Source organism: Motacilla alba, chromosome 12, assembly GCF_015832195.1.
Source record: "Motacilla alba alba isolate MOTALB_02 chromosome 12, Motacilla_alba_V1.0_pri, whole genome shotgun sequence".
Classification (NCBI taxonomy): Eukaryota; Metazoa; Chordata; class Aves; order Passeriformes; family Motacillidae; genus Motacilla; species Motacilla alba.
Window position 1 is genome coordinate 411,181 of NC_052027.1, and position 23,494 is coordinate 434,674.

General features: G+C 51.7%; 3 protein-coding genes across 4 annotated transcripts; 2 read left to right on the forward strand and 1 right to left on the reverse strand.

Annotated features, from left to right (window-relative positions):
* The first annotated feature begins 299 nt into the window (after window positions 1–299).
* RPL32 (ribosomal protein L32) lies at window positions 300–2,428 on the forward strand. Its single transcript, XM_038149034.1, has 4 exons — window positions 300–610; window positions 1,147–1,247; window positions 1,512–1,693; window positions 2,251–2,428. Exons 2-4 carry the CDS (start codon window positions 1,152–1,154, stop codon window positions 2,378–2,380), a joined length of 408 nt encoding a protein of 135 aa, XP_038004962.1. The 5' UTR covers window positions 300–610; window positions 1,147–1,151; the 3' UTR covers window positions 2,381–2,428.
* A 357-nt stretch (window positions 2,429–2,785) lies between these two features.
* Window positions 2,786–16,255, reverse strand: LOC119706001 (cullin-associated NEDD8-dissociated protein 1-like). 2 transcript variants are annotated; one of them, XM_038149028.1, is made up of 15 exons: window positions 15,959–16,255; window positions 13,707–13,850; window positions 12,346–12,500; window positions 11,810–11,933; window positions 10,910–11,166; window positions 10,219–10,324; window positions 9,069–9,214; window positions 8,616–8,908; window positions 8,077–8,218; window positions 6,053–7,558; window positions 5,605–5,700; window positions 4,745–4,914; window positions 4,494–4,658; window positions 4,098–4,205; window positions 2,786–3,900 (listed from the first exon to the last, which is right to left on the reverse strand). In XM_038149028.1, the coding sequence occupies exons 1-15, from the start codon at window positions 16,024–16,026 to the stop codon at window positions 3,673–3,675; spliced, it is 3,708 nt and encodes a 1,235-aa protein (XP_038004956.1). In that variant the 5' UTR covers window positions 16,027–16,255; the 3' UTR covers window positions 2,786–3,672. The 2 variants fall into 2 exon arrangements, with proteins under 2 accessions (XP_038004956.1, XP_038004957.1); XM_038149029.1 differs by lacking the exons at window positions 13,707–13,850; window positions 15,959–16,255 and adding an exon at window positions 13,011–13,175.
* A 5-nt stretch (window positions 16,256–16,260) lies between these two features.
* Window positions 16,261–22,670, forward strand: SEC13 (SEC13 homolog, nuclear pore and COPII coat complex component). The gene is made up of 9 exons (XM_038149033.1): window positions 16,261–16,395; window positions 16,643–16,687; window positions 17,670–17,785; window positions 18,211–18,362; window positions 18,921–19,054; window positions 19,834–19,967; window positions 20,456–20,576; window positions 21,312–21,458; window positions 21,824–22,670. The coding sequence occupies exons 1-9, from the start codon at window positions 16,393–16,395 to the stop codon at window positions 21,932–21,934; spliced, it is 963 nt and encodes a 320-aa protein (XP_038004961.1). The 5' UTR covers window positions 16,261–16,392; the 3' UTR covers window positions 21,935–22,670.
* Window positions 22,671–23,494: the final 824 nt, after the last annotated feature.

Sequence of the window (23,494 nt, forward strand, 5' to 3'; positions counted from 1 at the left end):
TGCTCCCCGGGCTGGGGGCTCGCTGGGCGCAGCCAGCCCGTGCCCACCGCTACCTCGGCCGGGCCCGGAGCAGCCGGGATCGGCTCTCGGTGCTGCTGGGCAGGGGCCGAGGGGGAGAGCCTGTGCGGGGAGCAGAGCGGGCTGGAGGCCGTTCGCTCCCTGTGCAGGGAGCAGAGCGGCTGGCCCGGGGCCGGAGGCCGCTCCCGCCTGCCCGGGCCGTGCGCGCTGTTCCGGGGCTGAGGGGAACCGGCCGGTCCGCCGCGCCGCCGGGTGGCGCCCTCCCGCCCGCCCGTGCTGGCGGAAGTAGCTGGCGGGCACGGCCTGCGCTGTGACGCAGACAGGTCCTGGCAGCCCCGTAGCAGGCGCGCTGTCCGTGGCGGTGGCGGGAAGCACCGATCTGGGCGATCCCGCCGGCCTGAGCCTCCCTGCCCGGTGCCGGCTCGCCGCGGCGGCGGCCTGGCCTCCGCGCCGCCCCGCCGGTGCCTGGTGCCCCGTGTGTGCGGCCGCAGCACCACGCGCCCCTGCCAGGACCGCCCGCGTGTCCCATAAGCGCTTGCGCGCGGCCCCGCCCTCTCTCGCCCGGCCCGCGCTGGACGCGCCATCGGCACCGGTGAGTCCCGGCCGCGCCATCCGCCCCCATCCGCGGCCATCCGCGCCCATCCGCGCCCCGGCGCTGCTGGCACGGGCCGCTTCCCTCCCTTTCCCCTCCCCTCCGTCGCGTCTTTTCCCCGGGGTGCGAAAGCGGCCCCCGCGGGCCGGCACCGGTCCTCTGGCTGCGGAGGATGGGCGGCGCTGGGGGCCTCACCCGTGCCCCTTCCCGGGCGCCGCCGCCGGGCCGGGGCCTCTGGAGCGTGGGCGGGCGGAGCCGGGGCGTCTCGGTCGCTGTTCATCTCCACGGCGGGCGGCGCCGGGCTCCGGGCAGGAGCATCGCGGGGGTGACACCGCGGCCCCTCCCAGGATCGCATCTGGAGAGCTCCCAGTGCTCTGCCAGCTTCGGAGGCGGGAGGAAGAGCCCCAGCAGATGAAGACCCATTCCCTCACCGGCCTGCCGTGGCCCCTGGGGGAAGGCAGTCTGCGACACGCGTGGCCCGGGGAGCTGCACCGCACCTCGGGCCCGCCCCTCGCTCACGCCACTCTGTCCCGCAGCCACCATGCCTGCCCTCAGGCCTCTCGTGAAGCCCAAGATCGTCAAGAAGAGAACCAAGAAGTTCATCCGGCACCAGTCTGACCGCTATGTCAAGATCAAGGTGAGGAGTTGCTGCAGCTTCCCAAGGACAGGAACTCTTGGGCTGCCTTTGGTGGTGAAGGAAAGGCCAGCAGGAGGTGCCAAGCTGCAGCAGCTGGGCAGGGGTGTGGAGGCGGGGGTAGGCAGCTGGGCAGGGGTGCAGAGGCGGGGGTAGGCAGCTGGGCAGGGGTGCGGAGGCGGGGGTAGGCAGCTGGGCAGGGGTGCGGAGGCAGCACTCACCCAGCTGTGTTGTCTCATTTTGTAACCGTTCCCTGCTTTTGTGCAGCGCAACTGGCGCAAACCCAGAGGCATCGACAACAGAGTGCGCCGGCGCTTCAAGGGACAGATCCTGATGCCCAACATCGGCTATGGCAGCAATAAGAAGACAAAACACATGTTGCCCACAGGCTTCAGAAAGTTCCTGGTCCACAACGTGAAAGAGCTGGAAGTGCTGATGATGAGCAACAAGTGAGTGTGTGGGGCTGTACTCCCACCTGGGAGAGGTGGCATGGGTGGGGCAAACGAGGAAGATCATTGCCTTGAGAGCTCAGATGCCATCACGATTCCCTCAGTGCTGCTGCAGGGTGGGGGCACAGAGAGACTGTGCCATAGGGGCTGGCAATCTCATCCCCTTGGCAAAAATACTCAACAGTGGTGAGGGAGGCTGTGTCACAGCACTGGTCACCACAGTCACAGCTGGGGCTCTGGGCCAGACCTGGGCACAAGGCTGCTCCAGAGCTTGTTTTTGCTACAGAGTAGTAAGAACGATAACTAAGGACTACCTTTGACTGAGTCATTCCCAGGAAAAGCTGAGCTGTTCTGGAGGGCAGCTCCTGCTTCAGGCCAGGCAGTGCAGGGTGGCAGGCATGGTTCAGGGCCCGTGCAGTGACGCCCGGGCTCAGCTGTGCCCGAGCTCTGCTGGCAGGACAGCTCCAATGCATTGCCACGGTGGCGTGGCTCCCGAGGGCTCTGCCTCAGCCCTGGGTGCTGCTGGAGCCACGGCCAGCACTGTCTGTCTCCAACAGGTCCTACTGTGCAGAGATTGCCCACAACGTGTCCTCCAAGAACAGGAAGGTGATCGTGGAGAGAGCCGCGCAGCTCGCCATCAAGATCACCAACCCCAACGCCAGACTGCGCAGCGAGGAGAACGAGTAGCAGCCTCTGCAGCACAGGTGTATTTAATAAAGCCTCAGTCCAACTCGGCTGCTGTTTTGCATGGGCAGAGGAGGGGCAGCAGCCTGTGATGGCTCCAGGGCTCTGCTGCCAGGGGCACGTGAGGAGCAGTGTCATGGTGATGGTCAGTGAACGCAGGGTACACAGCTTCAAAGTGTACTTTATTTTCTATACCACCCAGACAGCAGCTGGCCTTCACACAGCACTATAAACACTATTCACATCAACCACTCTGTCAAGAGAGAAAAGAAAGCACAGAGCAGTTCGTGGCTAGCAATGTGTCATGATGGCCTCATCCTCTAGTTGGCTGTTAGAACCCTTGTCTCTTAAGGCATTTTCTCTTGCACAAAGCAGGATTTGAGCACAGCAGCCACTATGGGCTGTGTGCTTGCACCCCTGGCTCCTGCCTGCCACCTCTGAGCCCTGTGACTGTGACGCTGGCACCTGGCCTGCTGCTCATGTGTGACCAGGACCAGCAGACCCTTGTGGCTGGTGACACCAACACCAAGGTGCTCCAGGGGGAGAGAGGAGCCAGTGTTCGTGCAAAGCAAAGCTTTAAGCAGGGTTTGTCACTGAAACTGTCAATAATCATCCCTCAGGGAAGACGGCTGAGGTATTTTGCAGTCAAAACCATAAATATGAAAGCCAAGCAACAAAGCTTCATATTGCCCAATTGCTAAACTGAAGCCCCAGGAGGAGGGTGGGGGTGTCAGGTAACCCCCCCTGCCTGTGCAGCCTCAGCAGCTCGGCAAGTCTCCTTTCCCAAAAGGCCTGTGGGATGAACTCATTAATAAAGACATGGCTTCCAGTTTTTAGCCATGGTTTTTTTAGTTAATCACTATAAATACATTATTGGGCAATTTAAGGTAGAAAGTGCATGTGCAGTGATTAAAAAACCTTTGTACTGCAGTAAGGAGTATTTGAGGAAGTAATTTCCATTGTTCATGGAACCACAACTGTGACTGCTTTGTGCACCCCTCACAACTTCCTGAAAAATGGGAATATTCATCTTCCAGCCCCTCCCCTGCATGAGGCTGTATTCCCTGATCTCAGGTCTCCTTCCCATTCTCTGAGGTGTCTGGTAGGAAGGCAGCTGGGTCAAGCCAGGCACGCCCAGCTGTCACATTTAACAGCATGGCCAGATTCTCCTGTGGCTGCCCAGGGAGTTGGACTTGGCTGTGGCAGAAGAGCAGCCCCATGGCATTTGTTCTTCCCCAGCCAGCTGGTGTCTGGCTGAGGCATCCCAAGGCAGGAGGGTGGTGGGGAAAAACATCTTAGCTCATGTCCATGGACTCTGATGTGGGAAGGGAAGCAGAATCTTTCTGAATGCTCTCAAAAAGTGATGCCATTTCAGGACTGGATCTGATCTGGGATGAAAACTCGGCCATTGCTGGGCTTTTCTCCACCTCAGGGATGGTCAGCAGAGCAGCCACTGCCCGCATAGCTGAGCGCTTCAGCTCATCCTGCTTCTCAAACTCCTGCTTCACCGAACCAGCTTTCACCTGCAAATCCAAAGCCCCGTTTTCAGCTGGCATTTAGAAAAGCCCGTACAGGCACAGAACCAACACAGCAGCAAAGGCCAGCAGAGTTTTCCAGCTGGGGAAGCGAGGGAAGTGGGTGGCTCAGCAGCGCTGAGGGAGAAGGCCAGGAGCAGCTCCGGGCAGGAGCCGCGCCAGGCCCTGCAGGATCCTGCTCTTACCTTTGTGGAGCAGGTTGCCCGGAGGGGCTCGATCAGCCGCTCGAGCCGCTGCAGCACAGCGCTGGGGCAGAGCACCGAGAGCCGCGCCAGCATGATGAACGTCAGCATCTGCGCGGGAGGGGAGCAAACGTGGGTGCTCTGGGGCACCCAGCTCTGCTGGCAGGCTGTGCTGGGCCCACACCCTGCTGAGCTCCTCTGTACTTGTGCAAGGGGCTCTGCTAAGGGCTGGAAGCGCAGCCCTGGCAGCCTGGGGGCCGGAGCTGTGTGCAGTGCTGAAGGTGTCTGCCAAGGGCCGACAGCCCTGGGGACGCTGCACCACGGGGCTCTGGGGATAATGGCCCAACTGCAGCTCAGGCCCCACACAGAAAATGACATCAGGCAGGGCACAGCACCTACCCGAATGTCATAGTGATCTTTCAGCCCATCCTCCACGTGGTTCAGGTAGTCATAGATGTCCAGCCGGTCCAGGCAGCTTTCCAGCAGGGTGTACATGCACTCGAAAGCGGCTTTCCTCACATCCAGGCCATCGTCCACTGTGTGCTTGAATGGCCCCATCTCTACCTGAACCAAGACAAATGGCACAGCTGTCACCAGAGCACTCAGCAGGCGCTGTGAGGCACCGTGTGGCCCCTGCCCAGCCCAGTTACCTCCCGGATGAGCTCCCTCCGCACTTTGGTTTCATTGTACAGGCTGGGGAGGACTGTGCTCAGTAAATCCCGGATTAAAGAAGGCTTGTTGTGAGCAGCAGAATTAAACAGGGCTAAAGCCACACGGCGAACGTTCAGGTCTGGATCTTGCAGAGTTTGTAAGAAGTCAGCTGTGGGATAAGAACACAACAGTCAGTCCTGCAGCCAACAGGCTGCAACATTTCTGCAGTAATTTAAAGTATATTGGGAAGTATTTCAAGGAGGCTGGTTATGAGAGCATTTATGGTAAAACAACTAGTAGCACAGTCTGTCAGAGCCATTTGAGATGCTTTCTCTCCCTCCATTTGGGATACAGTAAAGAAACATGACTATCCTGCATTTGGGCATAAAAACAAATGATGTGACTCTAGCTACTCTACCCTGAAGTCAAATCAGAAGCTTTGTTATTCAAGGAAGCTGGGGGGGATTTTTCTTGCTTAGATCCCATCTGATCGAACTTCTCTGAAACAGAAGGGCCAGTTTTATACAGCAGATCCTTTTGTGGACTCCGTGGACATCAGACACGCCTTGTGTAGGTTATACTTCTGAAGATCCTTTTTGTGGGGTGCTGGAATTTTGAGTTTACATGCAGAAAGAACTTAAGCACACTAAAAAACAATGGAACAAGCCCAAGAGCAACGCATCAGTGCAGTTAGCAAGGACTCACAGTAAGTGTTGCTGTTTAATCCCAAAAGCTGAGAAACAATGATAAAAACTAACTGGACTAGATGAGGTTCACACAGGAATGGAAAATCCCTGAGCTGCTAACAACACCCAGCCTCTCATGCCCCCAGTTCACACCCCTGTCCAAAGCAGCCTACCTATGCAGCCTTTCAGGAGAGCATCAATAGGCTGAGGCTGGTCTGTAATGGTGAACTTGATGGCAGTAACCACCGTGCTCCGTGCATGTGGGGAGCCTGCAATGAAGAGGGGAAGAAAAGCAGTGAAAAATCAAGAGAGAAAATCACTGCTCTAACTCTGTAGTACATACTCTGCCCTTGGTCCTGTTACACGTGTTATAGAGATAAGGGAGTAGAGGATTCTTCTCACCAACTCTGAATCTGCTCCTGCACAATCTCCTTGTGTAGTCCCTGTTCCCTGCACCTTCCTGCTCTTGTGCGGACCAGTGCTCCCCTGATCCCCCTTGCGGACACATCCATCTTATTACCTGCTCTCCTCTCAACTGCCTTTGCTCCACAAGCAGTTTACAAAATTAATTTCCATCAGAAGGCAACATTTCCCTGCTCTGGTCGTTGCCCTGCCCGTTACCTGCTGACAGCTGTTTCCTCAGCCGGGGCAGCAGCTCAGCAGGGTTCACCAAAGTCAGCTTCCCCAGGCATTCCGCCACCACGTTGCGTGTCCCTTCCTCTGTGCACTCACAGTGCTTGAAGAGCAGAGCCCAGATATCCTCCACGTAAGGCGTGAGGCTGTCAGCGGGGGAGCAGCTGATGACTTCCTTCAGGGAGTGCAGCAGCAGGTACTGTCGCTTGGGCTGGCTTCCGATCTCCTTCAGCATGAAGGGCAGGTACTCCTTCAGACTGCCGGCGCTGACGTTGCCCAGCGCGTAGGAGGCGGCGGATTTCACCTCTTCGCTGGGGGAGGAGAACGCTTCCAGGATGACGGTTCTGAGCTCCCTCTGAGCACTGAGGTTCGTGGTGCGGCCCACCTCTGCCAGGAAGAGGAAAGCCAGCACCTGAACAGCAGGGCTGGACTTGGGATTTTTCACATCCTGGACAAACTGGTTCACTGTCGCGGGGGCTTCCTTTGGGCAGGCAGAGGACAGGGCTGCCACACACTTTGCGATGGAGTGATACGCCTGTTTGTGCAACGTCAGCGGGGCCCCGGCCGAGCCCGAGGAGTAAACGGGTGCTGTCAGCTGCTTCATCAGCTCTGGGTAACCCGTGGCAGCCGTCTTTGTCAGGACCAGTGCCTGGAAGAAGTCGATGATGGCGTTCAGGGCCCCTCCTTGAAGCAAAGGTGAGTGGACAAGCTGAAAGATTTCAGCAAGGACAGAGCCACTGATCTTGGAGATACAGGATGGATAAACCTTGGCCAATGTCGTGAGGAACACGATGGTCACCTGGGACACGTGCATGTCATTCTCGGTAATTAAGATGGGGAGCTCTGTTAGCACAGCCTCAATCATGGCAGGCTTGAGGCTGTCACTGTAGTTCTTCACCAGGATGTCCAGAGCATTCAGAGTGCTCAGTTTCAAGGCACGTTGATTCTTTCTCAAGAAGGAAGCTAGAATGGGGAGACCTTCCCCTAGGATGGGTCTCAAATCTATTTTAAGTGGAGAACTAGCAATTAAGGTTAATGCTTTGACTGTTGTCAGTCTGGTGATTTCATTTTTGAGCCTCTCCAGAAATATCTTCAAGGTTGGCTGGAGGTCAGTGCTTAAATGGTCTCCCAAGTTGTAAATGATTTGTCCCATGCAGGAGATGGCACGTTCCTTCACCTCCTGGTCAATGTCAGCTGCCTTCAGCCGCTTCAGAGTACCAGGGAACAGGTCCTTCACGTAGGGCTTGGCATCAAAGGTGCAAGGTTTGTCCAAAGGCCTGATAACTTTCACAAGCTGCTGAGTTACCAGCAGAGCTTCTGACGTGATCTTATAAAAGGGGTCTCCAATACAGGTCACAACAGAAGGCAGCAGGGCTTTGACATGAGGGTGAAATACCTCTGGCTGGTGGTTGCAGAGAAGGACGTGGAGGAAGGACAGTGCGTCAATCCGCATGTTGGAGGAGCTGGATTTATCCGCCAAGGAGAAAACAATTCCTGTGCAGAAGAAAACATAGTCATGTCATATTTTTCCCGAAGAAGGAGGTTCATGGATCCAGCCAGGGACAATCACAGATTTTTCTCATATTCACTATACAATCACACTAAAAGCAAAGGCAGGAGCCTTCCAGCAGTGGGATGCTTCATAAGCCCGCCAGCCAGAGAGCTCAGATGCATTTTGCATAAGGAAGTGGCATTTATATTTCTGATTTCAGTGTGGTAACAGCACAATTCCAGCTGCTTTCAGAGGAGGCTGGAATAGGCCCTCCCAAAAGCATCTTGTCAGGGGATTGTGGAAAGGAACTTGATGTTTTTGTCCTGGCTTTCAGTGCAGAAGCCAAAATTAATCTGGGAGTTGTTCAGCACATCAGCACAGAGCAGAACTTCATGTATTTGTCCTAATGCTGAGCAGAATACCTCACAGGAGTCAAATGAACACACAGGGAAGAAGCACATGTGTTCAGAATGGATTTTGCCAGCCCTGCTGCTTCACCCCAGACCACAGACAAGCTTACCAGGGATAAGTGCAGGTATATGATCTGCCAGGCAGCCAGGAAGAACACTGGCCAATTCTGTCATAAGGCTGAAACAACCCTGTCTTGATTTTATGCTCTTTTCTTTGAGCTGCTTGTGCAAGGCCTTGATGATGTTTGGAACCTGCAGTTTGGAGAAGCAAATGAAAAGGGGACACCTCAGTCATCCCAGCTGCTCTCAGAGGCTCACTCTGGTACATTTCCACCACAGTTTGTTCAGTGAGTTTCCTAAGCAACAGCTGTAGTAAGGTACCAGCCAGACACTTCACCCAGAAGCCACCCTGCCTCAGCCTGCACACATGCCAGGGCTGGTGGAGGAGCAGTGCTGGCTGTACTCCCACGCTCCTGTGCTGTGCCAGCCCTCTTCCCCTGGGAATAGCAGGAGACAGACAGTAACAGCCAGCCCTCTCTGGATCTGGGGCCCTCTATGCCTGCCCAGGGTTCCTTCAGATAGCCACATTCCCAAGGTACCTACTTCTCATTGCTTTGTGATTTAACCCAGCCACCACCTGCTCACACACCTGGTTCTGAAGCATCGTCAAGGGAACGTCATCCTTGCCAGAGGCATCCGAAGAGTGCAGCCAGCTCTGGGTAGGCAGTGTTTGCTTCAGCAAGGAGATGTAAGCATTGAAGATGTCAGCTTTGACATTCTCCTCCCTCTCTTTGAACCTGCTTATCAAGGCTGGGGAGAGAGTTCTGTAGAAGTCCTGCAGGAGGTCGTGCCTGCTGCTGACAATGGCCTCCAGGCACTTGGCCGCAGCCCTGCGCACCTTCCAGCTGATGTCGTCATCGTCGCTGTACTCATCGTCGCTTTCTAGAAACAACACAAGGGGACACAAGGTGCAATTAGGAGAAAACTGGAGCTAAAGGATCCCTTGATCCTCAGAGCTGCCCTCTCCAGGAGGAGAAAGCAGGAAGGGGAGAAATGTTAACCCCGTGTTCTGCTGAGCACAGCCATCCTCACAAGCAGGCACCTTGCTCTTCATCCTCCCCATTTTCAGTTTCCATCATCTCTTCCTCTTCCTCCTCATTATCATAGTTGTAGTTTGGGTCAAAGGTAATGTACTTCAAACACAGTCCCATCACACTTGAGATGTGAGGGTCCATTTCCTTTGGGCACCTATCACAAATGAAAATTTTAAGAGTTAATAGGAGACTAAACTGTTTTAAATATCCAAATAATATTAATCTCAAAAGGATCACAAAGTGCCTCACAGACCATTTTGATACTATGAGTTAAACCAAAGATGTTCCTTCCTGCCGTGCATGAAGCAAGGCCGCATTCCCCTATGGGGAGGATGCAATAATTTTTATAAGGACAAATAAATAAATCAATTGCTTTCACCCTGTTGGAAGGACTGAGTTAAAACCGGAATATTTGGCAAGGAGGGAACAGTTTTACTCAAAGTGACCTTGCAACTGGGAATGCTTAAGATGTCACTGTGGGAAATCTCCATTTATTATACCTAATGTTGTTCATCCTCTGCCTGTTTTCAGAAGTACAATTCCTGTGGAGAGATAATACACTCTCACAGACATGCAGGAAGCCTTTTGTTGGAGTGAGGCAGCAGCAAGGCCCCTTGCCCTTCCCTCGGCTGGGATAACTAAGCCAAACAGAGCCTGTGTCCCCATGTGTCTCTGTCACCCAGTATTATTAGCAAGATAACAAAATAAACCTACTGTTGGCATTTCAGCTGTGGTTTGATGGTGGCCCTTGGTCACCTGTATGTGTCAATGCACACATACACACCCTGGCTGAATCCTCCCTTCCTTGGGAGAACCCCTCAGCAGCTCTGCAGGGCTCCTTTCTGCCCAGCCCCCTTGCTGCCTCCAGCTCCCTCCAGGCACCAGGAGTGAGGCAGTTCCCTCTGGATAAGGAACACTCCAAGGACAAGGAAAACTCCCACTCCTGCAAAAGGAGGACAGCCTCACATGCTGAGGTAAAGCAGCTCATGATTCCAGTCCAACTCTGCATGTGAAGAAGAGATTTCATATGTGAACTGTCTTCCCAGCAGGAATGCTTGCAGGAAGGCCCTCCTTCAAGGATGCTGAACATATAGATATTTACACCAGGAGGACACGGATGCCCTGGATAGTGCAGAGGCATTCCCCAAGAGCACACACCTTCTCACAAAGGACTCAAAGGCCTGGAAACAGTACTCTCGCAGCTCATCGTCATCCACGTTACAGTACTGAACAATCAGAGGAATTATCTTCTCCAGGTGTTCTCCTGGGAAAGACAAAGCAAACAGCAGTGAAAATCCATTCCAGCCTTCACTCACCTGGGCAGCTGAGAACTCAGCCAGCTGCCACTTCCTTCCTGGGCCTGGTAGAGCATTCCTGCCCCAGACCTCATGGGCAAGGAGCCAGCAGCCCACCAAAACCAGCTGAGCTGCTTTTCAGCAGCCAATCCCCGCTCCCTGTCTGCAGCCCCTTGTTGGCATTTCAGTCACAGGAAGAGCTGACGTTAGACATCTCTTAGAACCTAATCTCAACTCTGGCAGGTCTTTCAGACAAGTAATACAATATGTTGCCATCCCCTCTGTCATTTAAAAGGGGGTGAATCCACTGACCTAGTTCACAGAGGTGTTAATTCAAACCAGGAAAGAGCTGCAAGATCTTGAGAGGAAGACCTTAGTCACTAGCGAAGGCCAGCCAGGTGGACATCAGAGAACCAGACCAGAGCCACAGAGGGGATCACAAGCAGAAGCCACTAATACATTAAGAACAATGAGCACTCTTCTTCTACCACTAAGAGGAGCTGCTCTAAAATGCATGTACATTTCCCAGCATCATTTCAAGCTGCTCATCCTACCTATGCGGTGCCCAGCCTGCCTGCTGATGCCAGCCACACACTGAATGTACGTCCTGGTGGTAGATGTGGACTCGTTCCTCTTCAGCTCTGCCAGCAGATGCTCTGTAAGCTCTGAGAAGATGCTTCCACTGCAGGTCAAGACCAGGTGCCCCAAGGCAATGATGGCCCGTTTACGTACTGCCAGCCTGGGGCTCGTCAGCTGGGGCAGCAGGCAGGTCAGGATGGAGGAATGGAATGAGTAGAGTGTTCCTCCCAACCTGCAATGAACACATCAAGGCACAAGGTGAAAGTCAAAGGCTCAGAAAAAAATCCCTCTTGGCAGCAGCAAATCTGAAAATCCTTCAGCTATGGAGACTTCATGCACGTTGTGGGGAGGGGGTGGAGAAGGATGGGTTTGTCATTTTGGTCTGAACACTGACGTGGTCTGTAAAACACAGAGAGAGGGAATTTGTCTCTATCATGGAGGAGTTTTTGACCGTGTCCTTCTGGATGACCCAAGGGTGTGCTAATAATTTCCTGCATGCAGATGACATATGACACTGTCACTCTGACTTATGCAACAAGAGGCAGCCAGGAAAAAAAAAAAAAGCATGTGTGATGGGCTCATAGGGCTAAAATAAACCTCCCTGCTTTGCCCTCACCCTTCCACATTTGTGTGAGCTAAGCTTCTGTGGGATCCATCACCAGAGGCACTGCCACTCCCGAGCACAGAAACGCTTGGCATGTTATCTCTCATCCCTGCTGGGGACCTGCTCTGCTCAGATATTCCCTAGGAGCAGCCAACCAAATCCTGTGTTTTTAAGTCCCAGTAATAGGATTAGGGAAATAGAGAAATCAAAAGCAGACACATCCCTGCAGCCCCCTTCCATGCACAGCTGCCAGAACAAAATCCTCTGGTACCTGCTCAGCATATCTGACAGGATGTCAAGAGCTTCCAGCTGCACAGACACATCCTCCTGCTTGCCAATGGCTCCTGTCAGCTGGGCTGTGATCTTTTTGCACACATTTGCTGTCATGGTGGAACCTGCAAGAGAGATATTTTTCCCTGCTGTCAGTTAACACTTTTTGCTGCTATCAACCAGCATTCAATCCCTTGTGCACTAAAAAAAGAAATCATCACTGGGAGATCTAATCAGGACAGATTCATGAGATGGCTGCAGAGGAAAATCCTGTTGCTGGGAGCCTCAGGTATCCCCTGAAAAGCTGATGCATTTTTGGGATACATAGTTCAAAATACAGCTCAAGTTTTCATTTAATTCCACCTTTCATCCCACTGGTACCTCAGCTCTACTGTCCCTCCCCTGATTTGACAGATTGTCCTCTGGCAGGTGAGTAAAGAATCGGTAACTTTTAGGCTCTGGACTCTACATTTTCCCCCGTTTACCAAAGACTGGGACTCCCTGTCCCTCAGTGACCAATGGGGACAGACAGTGTACCTGTGGCAGCTGGTGGCAGCTCAGAAATAACAGTTTTGAGGCCGATGCTGGAGATATCTCGCAGCTGCTCCTTGTCTGACAGCATGTTCGTACAGAGCGTGTCCACGATGGTCTCCACCTGGTACTCCTTCACTTTGCCAACCAGCGGGCCCAGGCTGCGGAGGAGAAGCCAGTCAGGATGAAGGGCCTAATCCAACTGCCCATGTCCTTCAAACCGTCACACTGCTCCTCTTAAAGATCCTGGCCACCTATCTGGGAATGACTGACATTCCGCTCTAAGCACCTCCTTAGGCATGGGAAGGAAATTTTCCTGGTTCCATTTTGAGGCCTCCTCATAATCACACTCTGGATGGATGAGAGATTGCAATGAATATGGACTTACTGCAGATACAACCAGAGATAACCAGGCAGAGTATTTGAGAAGTTGGTCCTCTGCTCAGTGCCCGACTGTTTTGCTTTAAAACCCAGGATAAACCAACCCAAAGCAGGCAGAGAGAGGAGCAGGGCCAAAAGAAGTCAGGACAGTGGGAATCAAAAAGAAAGGGCCAAAGATAACAGGGAAAGAACAGAGATAGAAGCAGCACGTGGTTGCAAAGAAGGGAACATGAATAGGATCCACAGCAGGAGCAAATAGAGGAACCCAAAGTTGTCTTTAAATGGCCCACCTTTCTGGAGCCCTGGGGTGAACTGAGCCATTCAATGGCATTTCTAGACTGAACACGCCCACTTAGCCATGCTGGGGAAAGAGATGGGAAAGAACATGTCAGCAGCAGGATCCCTTTATCAGAGGATTCACTAACAGAGGAACCTGCTACTTTTGTTCACTTGGATTAAAAAAAATGGGAATGGTCAAAGGCAAAGCAACAGCACAGGCTGCACCCAGGGTCAAAATGCAGGGAAAAATCCAAGTGCATTATAAAGTTCGATGGAAACTCCCTTGAAGAGAAGAATTTGGACCTGAAATTAAAGCCCATAAGGGCTGTACATGTTTAGTACCATTGCTATCAAAGACAGATCCATGGAGAAATTCAGCACTGGATTTCAAAGCCTGAGAGAGGCCAAGAGGTTGATGAGCAAAATTTTTAATTGTGCTTCTCCCTGAAGAAATAAAATCCTAGGGCTCTGCCTTCCATGTGGTAAGGTTTATAACAGGAACACCGAAGGACTTCCAAAATCATCTCTTGCTGCTACAAAGGTATCTGTGCGTTCACCCCTTGTGAGTGTACTGCAACAGAGGGCAAAGTCCCTTGCAAAGGAGGTTTGAGGGAGGTGTCAAGGGCCAGGCTCCGCTCTCACACTCTGCAGTCTGTGATGGCTTTATCAGTGCCAGGGAACATGGCTATTACTGTCTAGGCTCTTACCATTTGACAGCAAGGTTCTGTACTTCCCCATTTTTGTCCTCCAGCAATTTCAAAAGCATTTTCACAACTTTCTTCTCACTGTCTTCATCTAGTTTTATTGAGTCTTTCTGCAGTTCCATCATCAGGTCATTGGTGGCCATAAACCTGAAAGGACACAGGGAGAAAGTGGATTGGCTGATGTGCAGACACAAATGCATCACCTTTGCATCACCTGGGCAGAATTTGGCAACTGGTGCTTGTATGAAAACACACTACCAAAGAGTAACTTACAACATTGTCCTAAGAAAAAGGAAAATTTCTGCTATCTTACAAGTAGATAACTACCTAACAGGGTCAGGTAAACAAAAACTCTAAAAGTGGCACTCAGCATGTGTATTTTTTCTCAGTGACTAAATGAAGATGGTTAACTATGCCAGAAAAAAATCATGATGACTTTTTTCACCGAATTGTCACCTGGCCTAGGAAAAGCAGTCTGGGGTCTAAGAATTCACCTAGCTCTGTTTTTTTCTGGCTAACTTAGCACTGATAGTATGACCCCAGATGTGCACAAGCCCTTTCACTTTCAAAAATGACAAAAGAAAATACTGACTCCATGCAAACTACACCTCAGAAGTGCACTAGGCTATATTTAGATTGCTATGAGCAAAACCAATCGAGTATTTATCACTCCAGATTAGAAAGAAAAACAAAGGCCCAACTGACAGTCAGTTTTCTAACAGGAACAGAATGGATATTGAGAAATTTTGGAAAGTATCTATTTTCCCAGGAGCAGGAAGTACAAAAGGTGCTGGAATAGGAGTCTGAGGTTCTAAGAAATCTCAGTGTGGCTATCGTGTGTTAGCCGCTTTCCAATGTTAGCCCTGCACAGAATGGATGTCTACAGGAACCACAAAGTCCTTCTCTCATTACAAAATGACAGCTCCTTTTTAAAATTAGGCTCTGATGTCACTCATTCAGCACACAAGAGCTCTCATGTACAGGTCATCGTCTGAGGCTTCAATCTGCCAGCCCATTCCTGAGCAGCAGCGAGGTACATCTGGAACGAGGACTGCTGCGGTGCTCCACAGCCAGCCCGAGACCCAGAGCGAGAAAACGGCAGTAATGTGCCCTAAGATGTTAGCGTGCAATCTATTTCTGATTCTGGAGAGCTCTCCAGCTGCACTCCGCAGTTCAGCGTCTGTGTCGAACCAGCATGACCAATTATGGCCACGGGCTGAGCAGAGCCTTCCGCGGCAACACATCCCGCTTTGGCCTCGCTGCCTGCTGCCAGCCTGCCCCAGGACCTCGGGATCTCACCAACGGATCCCTCTGTGAGGGGCAACAAGAGAAACTTGGGCCTCTAACAGGTCATGCTTGGTCGTGTGCTGGGAGGAAGTGGCCCTGCAGCACCTCTGTGACATGACGTGCCTGCTGTCAGGCACATCTCCTTCGCAGTGTTAACTGTAAATTCTTGGAACAAACTGTACAACTGCTCCATCACTGACTCCTTTATAAAGTACCTATTTTAACATCTGAGAACATCAGCAGCTTCTACAAAAATCAACCTACTTTTAGGCTATCACTAACCCCTCTCTTAGGCCTCAAAATACCAAGTCTGGCCCAAACGTTACCTTCCCGGTTGATACTGAGAGAACAATATGCTAAAGAGTGAAATCTTTCATACCTGTCAGTTTTAATTACTTTTTGATAGATTGCCTTACATATCGAGCCATCCACCTAACCCTAAAAAGATGTCAACTTTTCTGCTGACATAAACAAAGAAATAAAAGCATCTCAGTCCTGTTAGGAAGGCACATTCTCCCATCACACAGAAAAAGTTCTCCAAGCAGCCTGAGCAGAGCCAGTTTGTGCAGCATCCATCACCCAGAGACACGGGGGTCTACTCACCCTGTTTAATGCACCGACTATCTCACAAACTATCAAAACAAACTAGAAACATTTCTGCTACGATGTTCTTTATTCACAAAATGAATAACAACTTAGAGCGCAGCTGCCCAGACTTATTCCTTCTTCCACTTTCATCAGGCACCAATCTAGGCAAGGGAAGGGAGCTCCTCTAGCTTCTCCACATCCCCCCTCAGCGACGACACAGTCGGCTGGATACCCCGTAAATACACCTGAAGCCAATCTCAGGTCTCCGCAACCCGCTCCTGGCGCGGCAGGACCCGTCCGTGGCAGCCCCCTCCTCCCCGGGCCCGGGGCGCCGTTCGCAGGTGGCTGCCGCCCGCAGGGCCCGTCCCGCGGTGCCACACCTGAAGTCCTTGTCGGTGGAGGTCATCTTCTCCAGCAGGCTGGAGATGTGGTAGGAGACGCTGGCCATGGCGGAGGGCTCTGCGGGCCCGGGGTCGCCGCCCGCTCCGTTCCGTGCCGGGCGGCCCCGAGGCGGCGGGAGGAGCCGGGCCGGACGCTCTGGCGGCCGACGAGGGGCTCTGTGCGGGCTGCGGCGGTGCCTCGGGCCGCTCGGCGGGCTCGGCTGGCGGCGCCGGGCGCGCCGGGTCACTCGGCGCTCCCGCCCCTCGCCCTCTGCCCGCCCGGCGCAGGCAGCGGCCGCCCCGGAACCCGGCACGAGCGGAACGTCGTCGCAGGCGGGCGGGGCGCGGCGGGGCCGGTTGTGCGCGGGACCGGCGTGCCACGTCTGAGGCGCGGGCAGAGGCCGGGCCGGGAGCGCCGCGGGGCCGCCGCCGCCATGGTGAGGCGGGGGCGCGGGGCCGGGCCGCCACCAGCGCGGGGGCCGCGGCGGGAGGGAGCGGGGAGCCGGCCGCGTCCCGCGTGGGGCCCGAGCGCAGCCGGGTGCGGCCTCCCGGCGTGGCCCCAGCGGCCCGGGGCACGGCGCAGGGTACACCGCACCCGGCTGGGCGGCCGGGGATGGACCGGGGCTTCAGGGGCCGCGGCCGCGCGTTGCTGCGCTCAGCTCGTTCTGTTCCTTCTCCCCGCAGGTGTCGGTCATTAACACCGTGGACACGTCCCACGAGGACATGATCGTAAGTGTGCGGGGAGCTGCTCCGCCCGGTCCGGCCGCTGCTGTGACAGAGCTGCTCTGGGGCTCTCTGTGAGCACTGAGGGCGGCATGTATGTGCTCGTGAAAGAGCACACTCTTGGGGTGTTGTATGTAGAATGCTGTCTGAGATCCTGATCTTGCCATTTTATACTGTATGGAGAGAGAAACTTGGCTGGGAGGAAAGGGGACCTGATTTAAAATCTTAATTTTCATGTGAGGGCTTGTTTCTGCTCTTTTTTGTGAAATAATAGAGATATGTGTATGTTTGCTGGTACAGACCTTCAGCTGATAAAAATGGTTTTCCTCTAAGTGGATGTGTCTGGGAGTAGATGTATTAATGTGGGTAGGAATAAAGATAATTTATTCAAAGTAATTTATTGAAGTAAGGAGCCCAGTTAGGTGAGCTTAATTCTTCAGGAAGTATTTCTTCACAGAAAAGGCTATCAGGCATTGGAAAGGGCTGCCCAGGGAGGTGCTGTAGTCACCATCCCCGAAGGTGTTCAGGAAATGACTGGATGTGGTACGCAGTGTGCTGCTCTAGTGACAAGTGGCAACCGTTGGTCAAAGGTTGTAGTCAGTGACCTTGGAGGTCTTTTCCAGCCTTAAAGATTCTGTGGTTCGGTGGTGGTGAAGTTTCAAATATAAATAAGAGCAGTATTTGTACACCCACTTCACATTTTAAGAAACAGAAATACTCAACTGGTCGCTGCTTTGTAGTCAGCAGCCTGAATTCCGTGTCGTGAAAATGCTGTGGTTGTTGCTCAGAATTCCCTGGATTCCTTCTGCGTAGCGTTTGTACAGTGGTTGAAGAAGCAGCTGGGGAAACAAATTGCTTGTGTGGCATGCGTGGGTTGTTTAACACCGTTCCTTAGGGCCGGTGTGCGGGGCCTGGGGGCGGCGCTGCAGTGCTCGGGCGGCAGCCCAGCGCGCCGTGCTGAGCGCTGCTCTCCCCGCTCTCCTCGCAGCACGATGCGCAGATGGATTACTACGGCACGCGCCTGGCGACCTGCTCCTCGGACCGATCCGTGAAGATCTTCGATGTCCGCAACGGGGGGCAGATCCTCATTGCAGACCTCAGGGGGTGAGATGTCACTGCAGGAGAGCTTAATCGGGGCAAAATCTTGATGCTTTGTCCTTTTGCCCTTGGGCAGCGCAGAGTGCAGGTTGAATTCCAGGGTGAACTCCTCCAAGACTGTGCTGAAGAACTTCTCAGAGCTGGGGTGGGGACAGAGCCCCCGTGGGAAGCACAGTGGGACTTGGTCATTCATTTAGTACTTTGCACCTGTGATTTTCCAGAAGTAACATGGACTGATACAAGTTGGAATTGTTTTCTGTGACAGTGAGAGCCCTGTGTCAGGGCACTAACATTGCCATCTTAGCATTACTCGTTCCTCACGTCAGAACCCTAATCCCTCCCAGAGCAGCGATTCATAACGGTGATCTGTGAGGCAGCTGCCGCTGGAAGGGGTTTTTCTCAGCTTCTCCTAATGATGCTGTTTCTTGCAGGCACGAAGGTCCCGTGTGGCAGGTTGCCTGGGCTCATCCTATGTATGGGAATATCTTGGCTTCCTGTTCCTATGACAGGAAGGTTATTATCTGGAAGGAAGAAAACGGCACTTGGGAAAAGACCTACGAGTACACGGGACATGATTCCTCAGGTATGGAGGGTTGGAGTGTGGAGCTGGGAAGGGAGACTGAGGAGATGAGGGGATTTGGGTAAGACTGAAATAAATCTGTTAGTGTTAAGGAAGAAAGCCTCTATCAAAAAGAAAAGGATAAAAACTGGAGAGAGAGTAAATATGTTCAGCACTAACAGGACATTTCCCTAAGGTTGTATTGCTGGATAAGCCACTACTGAGTCATACCATGTGTCTGGAGGTGCTGTTATACAAATAAGTCAGCTTTCAAATAAAGATGGCAGGAAACTGAATTCTTGAGGAAAATACTGTCTGTTTCCAGTTAGAAAGACTGCATTTTATCATACTGTATTTTGTTTTAAAATTGAAACTGTTGTGTTCAGATTATTTACCCTCCCAATGCAGATCTGTTACTCAGTAAACAATGCTAATTGGCTGGCTTTTGCTGAAATTTGACTCGTTCTCAGCTTTCAAAGCCACTTGCCTTTGGTGACTGTGCCGCTGATACCAGTCAGTGAATTGGTCAGTCAGTTTTAGGTAGTCGCTGTGCTGTAATCTGGTCTGTCTTGCCTTTCCCAGTGAATTCTGTCTGCTGGGCACCACACGACTATGGACTGATCCTGGCCTGTGGGAGCTCTGACGGGGCCATTTCCTTGTTGAGCTACACGGGTGATGGGCAGTGGGAAGTCAAAAAAATCAGCAATGCGCACACGGTGAGTCTGGTCCTTTGGAGCAGCCCAGGGTTCCCAGAGCTACAGATAACACCAAAGTGATGCCTCAGAGACTTGAGTAGATAAATACTGAAATGCAGTGAAATTAACTGAAACATCCAGAACCAAGAATAGTTTCAGTTCATCCAGAGTAGGCAGGTATACTTTTTAGTCACTAAAATTAAGTAGAAATACGATGAAGTTCACTAAACAGCACTGGCAATCCCTGTTTATTGGGCATTATTGTTAAACACAGTGCTGAAAGTTACCTGGTAAAAAATGGCCTTGGTCCTAAGAATACCTGCACCAGCTGGAAAATACTGTGAGACTCCTGTTTTTCTCAAATGGAGATTTTTGTTTAAGTAGAATGTAATAAGCTAATGGCAGTGGCCTCCAGTAGAAGGAAATTCAGCTTAGGACCAAAGGTTCCTTCTACTCCTGTATTCCTAAGTCTTAGCAACTGTGTGTGCCTTTTGTCTTTGCGGTGCCGTCTCTGTCTCCCCTATTTGCACATGCAAGATGAACTATTTTGTGTGCAAATACCCTTAGCTACCTCAGGTTTTCTGAGTAAGTGCCTTAGTGAGGCTACTCTGCATCTGGATTTCTTATTCATCCGATATTCATCCAGCATTGTGCAAGACTTCAGTTTTTCTGAGATGGGCTTATTCCCCATTCTCATTAGAGAGTATGCTACATGTTCTTCACCCCCTCAGCAGCCTCTGTCTATTTATTTAGTTAATTAAAGTAAGCAACTTTTAACAGTGATGTTTTTCATTAACTAGATTGGATGCAATGCAGTTAGCTGGGCTCCTGCTGTTGTACCAGGAAGCCTTATAGAACAACCCTCTGGTCAAAAGCCAAACTACATCAAAAGATTTGCATCTGGTGGCTGTGACAACCTGGTCAAGATCTGGAAGTAAGTGCCCTGTCGCCAGATAAAACCTGACACTTTAGGCTTTGAGTGTCCCTGGTAGTATATCTCAAGCAGTATTTTTGGCATCCCTATTGTATCATCTTCGAATTACTGTTTTAGAGAAGTGTTTTAAAAATGGAAACTTAGTGATGCACAGTATCTCCCATGGTTCTTGCAGTTTGTGCCAGCCCTGTGTGATCTTGTCTCCAAGGGTGGCCTTGTAATGGTCTTTGGTTACCACTTTAGTAGTAGCAGATTTCTGACAGTAACTGGAGGTCAGAACCTCTTTGCCTGAGCTCCTTTCTGTCCCCTGGAAGGGATTTTGTCAGTTAATGCCATAGAGATTTTTGGAGAAGTAGGGAACACTTGTGCTTTGTATTGTATTGATGAGCAAGGAATTTGAATGCTACAATCCAAAGCCTTCTCAAGCAGGGCATGATATGATAAAGGACGCTGCTGCTACCCTTCTGATCATATAGTTGTGTTTTCAGGGAAGAAGAGGGTCAGTGGAAAGAAGAGCAGAAGCTGGAGGCTCACAGTGACTGGGTACGAGACGTGGCCTGGGCTCCATCCATAGGTTTGCCAACCAGCACCATTGCTAGCTGCTCACAGGTGAGGTTTTTTTGGAGGGACAGAGGCAGGCACTGGGTGTGCTCACTTCCGTGTGCTTCCTTCCCCGTTTCTCTAGTAAAGGAATTGCAGGGATAGAGCTGCTGTAACAGGTCCTCCTGGCAATCCTTTGGCATATTTGGGTCTCTGCATAAGAGCCTTTGACTCCTGTTCTTCCCAATCTCAGAAGCCAAATAGAAGCATTTGTGGACAAAGGTCGTGAGCAGGATGGTCTCACTAGGAGGAAGACCTTCCAACTAACATCATATTTAGTGGTTTGGGATCAAAGTTACTGAACTTCCTTCTAAAAATACTGTTTTCTAATAACTGGCATTCTTAATCAGCTCTGATGTCATCAGCCTTTATATTGACTGTTGTGTTCTTGTTGCTAATCTGTAAATGCTTTTTTTTAACATCAAGAAGACTACTTAGTGAGCTCCTGCCATGTGAGTGGAAAACAAAATCTCATTCTGGGGAAGCATTTCATCTGATACATATGTATTTTGGGGGTCCTTCTCTGGTATTTGCAAGTCATTGTTTGTTGGTAGTTTTTGTCATCAGAGCTGTACTCCTGCCTTGCCCTTATCCTTAGCAAGGAGACAGCCCCTTGCTGGGCTGAGCACAAATCCATGCGGACACGTCAAGGGTGGTGTGCGAGCTGTGATTTGGAAGTGTAGCTCCAAGGGCAATCCAGGGTTATGTTTCTTGTGCCCAGCCTTGGTCTCTGTGTTTTTGCAGGATGGCCGAGTGTTTATCTGGACGTGTGATGATGCCTCTGGAAACTCCTGGTCACCAAAGCTGCTGCACAAGTTCAATGATGTTGTCTGGCACGTGAGCTGGTCCATCACTGCCAACATCCTTGCAGTGTCTGGAGGAGACAACAAAGTGAGTACTGCTGCCTTGGCTTTTACCCCTGTGCACCCTGTTTCCAGAGGAGCTGAGATGAGACTCTTGTCACGTGTTTAACACAAGGCTGTCCTAGAGTCTCCTTTGCTGCCATGGGGACATATTTTCTTCTGATCAATCAGGAGGGCAGGAAGACCATAACCTTTGGAAACCGCATGCACTGCATTCTGAGTCCTTACTGGAGGGTAGAAATGCAGGCTGAACTTGATTTTGTGGGGTACTGACAGTTCACATGCTCTCCTCATATGGCTGCAGGCTACCACCAAACCCATGCTGTGGTAGCTACAAGAAAAGGGGAAATAGGATATGTTTAAAGCTGAAAGCTGTTCCTCCTCTGTTTTGAGGTGACACTGTGGAAGGAGTCGGTGGACGGACTGTGGGCGTGTATCAGCGACGTGAACAAGGGCCAAGGAGGGGTGTCTGCTGTGACAGAAGGGCAGCAGAACGAGCAGTGATGCACAATGGAATACTCCAGCTGCAACAAGTGATCACTGTCCCTGATTTGCAATGTGTCTTTAGCTGGATGAGAACTGATTTTATCTAAACTGGACATGAACATGGGAAACAATTATCCAATTTTATGAGCACGCTATTACTGGGAGGCTACAGTATGTTGATAATCAGCCTTGACATTCCCTTAAATTTAAGATAAACAGTATAGCCAAGTACTGTGCCTGATACTACTCCTTGATACTGTAGGAATTATTCCCTGCTTTTCTGGTTTAGGGGTCAAATTTGAATGGCTGTGCAGAGTTCACACACTTCAACAGAACAGGGGGAAGCTGTCAAAACAACGAGGTGTGATACTCCTTGATGCAGGGGACAAATACTCTGTGCCCTCAAAGACCAGAACTTTGTTTCAAGTGAGGAAATGGGCTGGTGGAGTTCTCGGGTTAGCTGGTAGTGTGCTAGCTAGCCCTGCTGGTAACAGTGACGTTGTACTTGTGTCTTTCTGAAACTAAGGTGCTTGGTGAAAGTCTCTTTACTTTCTTGAAGATGAAAAGGAGTAGTGGAATGCATATGTCTTCTGCTTTATAATAATCTCAAACTGGGTTATTTAACCAACATCAATAAATCAAACCATGGTTTGAAGATTTATTTTTTTTAGTCACACTTCTGTACTGTACCTCAGTTGTTTGGATTTTTTTTTGTTGTTGAGATACCGACAGAATAAAATCCTATTGGTTAAAACGTGGTGTGCTGTATTAAATAATCTTTTCACAGGACTGCCTTTTCAAGGCAATCTGCAGTGTGTCTTCAGCCAAGCCACAGTCACATCTTCCCATCCAAGTAATTAGCTTTGCAAGAGCTTGGCCTTTTTTGTGGGGTTCTTTTTTCCTGTAATGGTACATCACGAGACAAGGCTTTACAAAGCCATTGCTCTTCCTTTGGTCTTGGCAATTCCCAGGGAGAACGTAAGCAGTGCCAGCTTCTCTTTTCTGCTCTTACAACTTTACTCTTCCTGAGGGAAGAAAGAAGGACGTGAACCCATTCGCGCACTTTGAAGTTATTTTTAAAACCAACGTTAGCAGGTGGAAAAGCGAAGGCGCAGGTTTATGACGGTTCCGCGCGTCCCGCCGCCCCTCAGGGCACAGCGCCGCCCCTCAGGGCACAGCGCCGCCCCTCAGGGCACAGCGCCGCCCCTCAGGGCACAGCGCCGCCCCTCAGGGCACAGCGCCGCCCCTCAGGGCACAGCGCCGCCCCTCAGGGCACAGCGCCGCCCCTCAGGGCACAGCGCCGCCCCTCAGGGCACAGCACCGCCCCGGGCGGGCCCTTGGCGCTGATTGGACGGCGGGGAAGCGGCGGCGGCGGTGATTGGATGGGCCGGGAAGGGCGGGAAGGGCGCCGCGCCCGCTCCCCTCAGCCCCGGCCCGCGCCCACAAGGAGCCTTTGTAATTCATTTTACGCTGAAATTCTTCTCTAGAGCCATCAGAAAGGAAAAAAAAAATCAGCTATTTGACACTGAATGAAGACTGAATGAACATGTTCATGAAAAAGCAGGCTAGAAAGAAAGG

Coding starts and splice junctions, on each gene's coding strand:
- LOC119706001 (XM_038149028.1), bottom strand. CDS start 16,026: ATGGCCAGCGTCTCCTACCACATCTCCAGCCTGCTGGAGAAGATGACC. Junction 8,909..9,068: donor TGGGGAGGATGAAGAGCAAG/GTGCCTGCTTGT, acceptor TGTTGTTTCTAG/AAAGCGACGATGAGTACAGC. Junction 5,701..6,052: donor GAGGAAACAGCTGTCAGCAG/GTAACGGGCAGG, acceptor TCTTCATTGCAG/GCTCCCCACATGCACGGAGC.
- RPL32 (XM_038149034.1), top strand. CDS start 1,152: ATGCCTGCCCTCAGGCCTCTCGTGAAGCCCAAGATCGTCAAGAAGAGA. Junction 1,248..1,511: donor ACCGCTATGTCAAGATCAAG/GTGAGGAGTTGC, acceptor GCTTTTGTGCAG/CGCAACTGGCGCAAACCCAG. Junction 1,694..2,250: donor GTGCTGATGATGAGCAACAA/GTGAGTGTGTGG, acceptor TGTCTCCAACAG/GTCCTACTGTGCAGAGATTG.
- SEC13 (XM_038149033.1), top strand. Junction 18,363..18,920: donor CACGGGACATGATTCCTCAG/GTATGGAGGGTT, acceptor TGCCTTTCCCAG/TGAATTCTGTCTGCTGGGCA. Junction 19,968..20,455: donor AACCTGGTCAAGATCTGGAA/GTAAGTGCCCTG, acceptor TTGTGTTTTCAG/GGAAGAAGAGGGTCAGTGGA.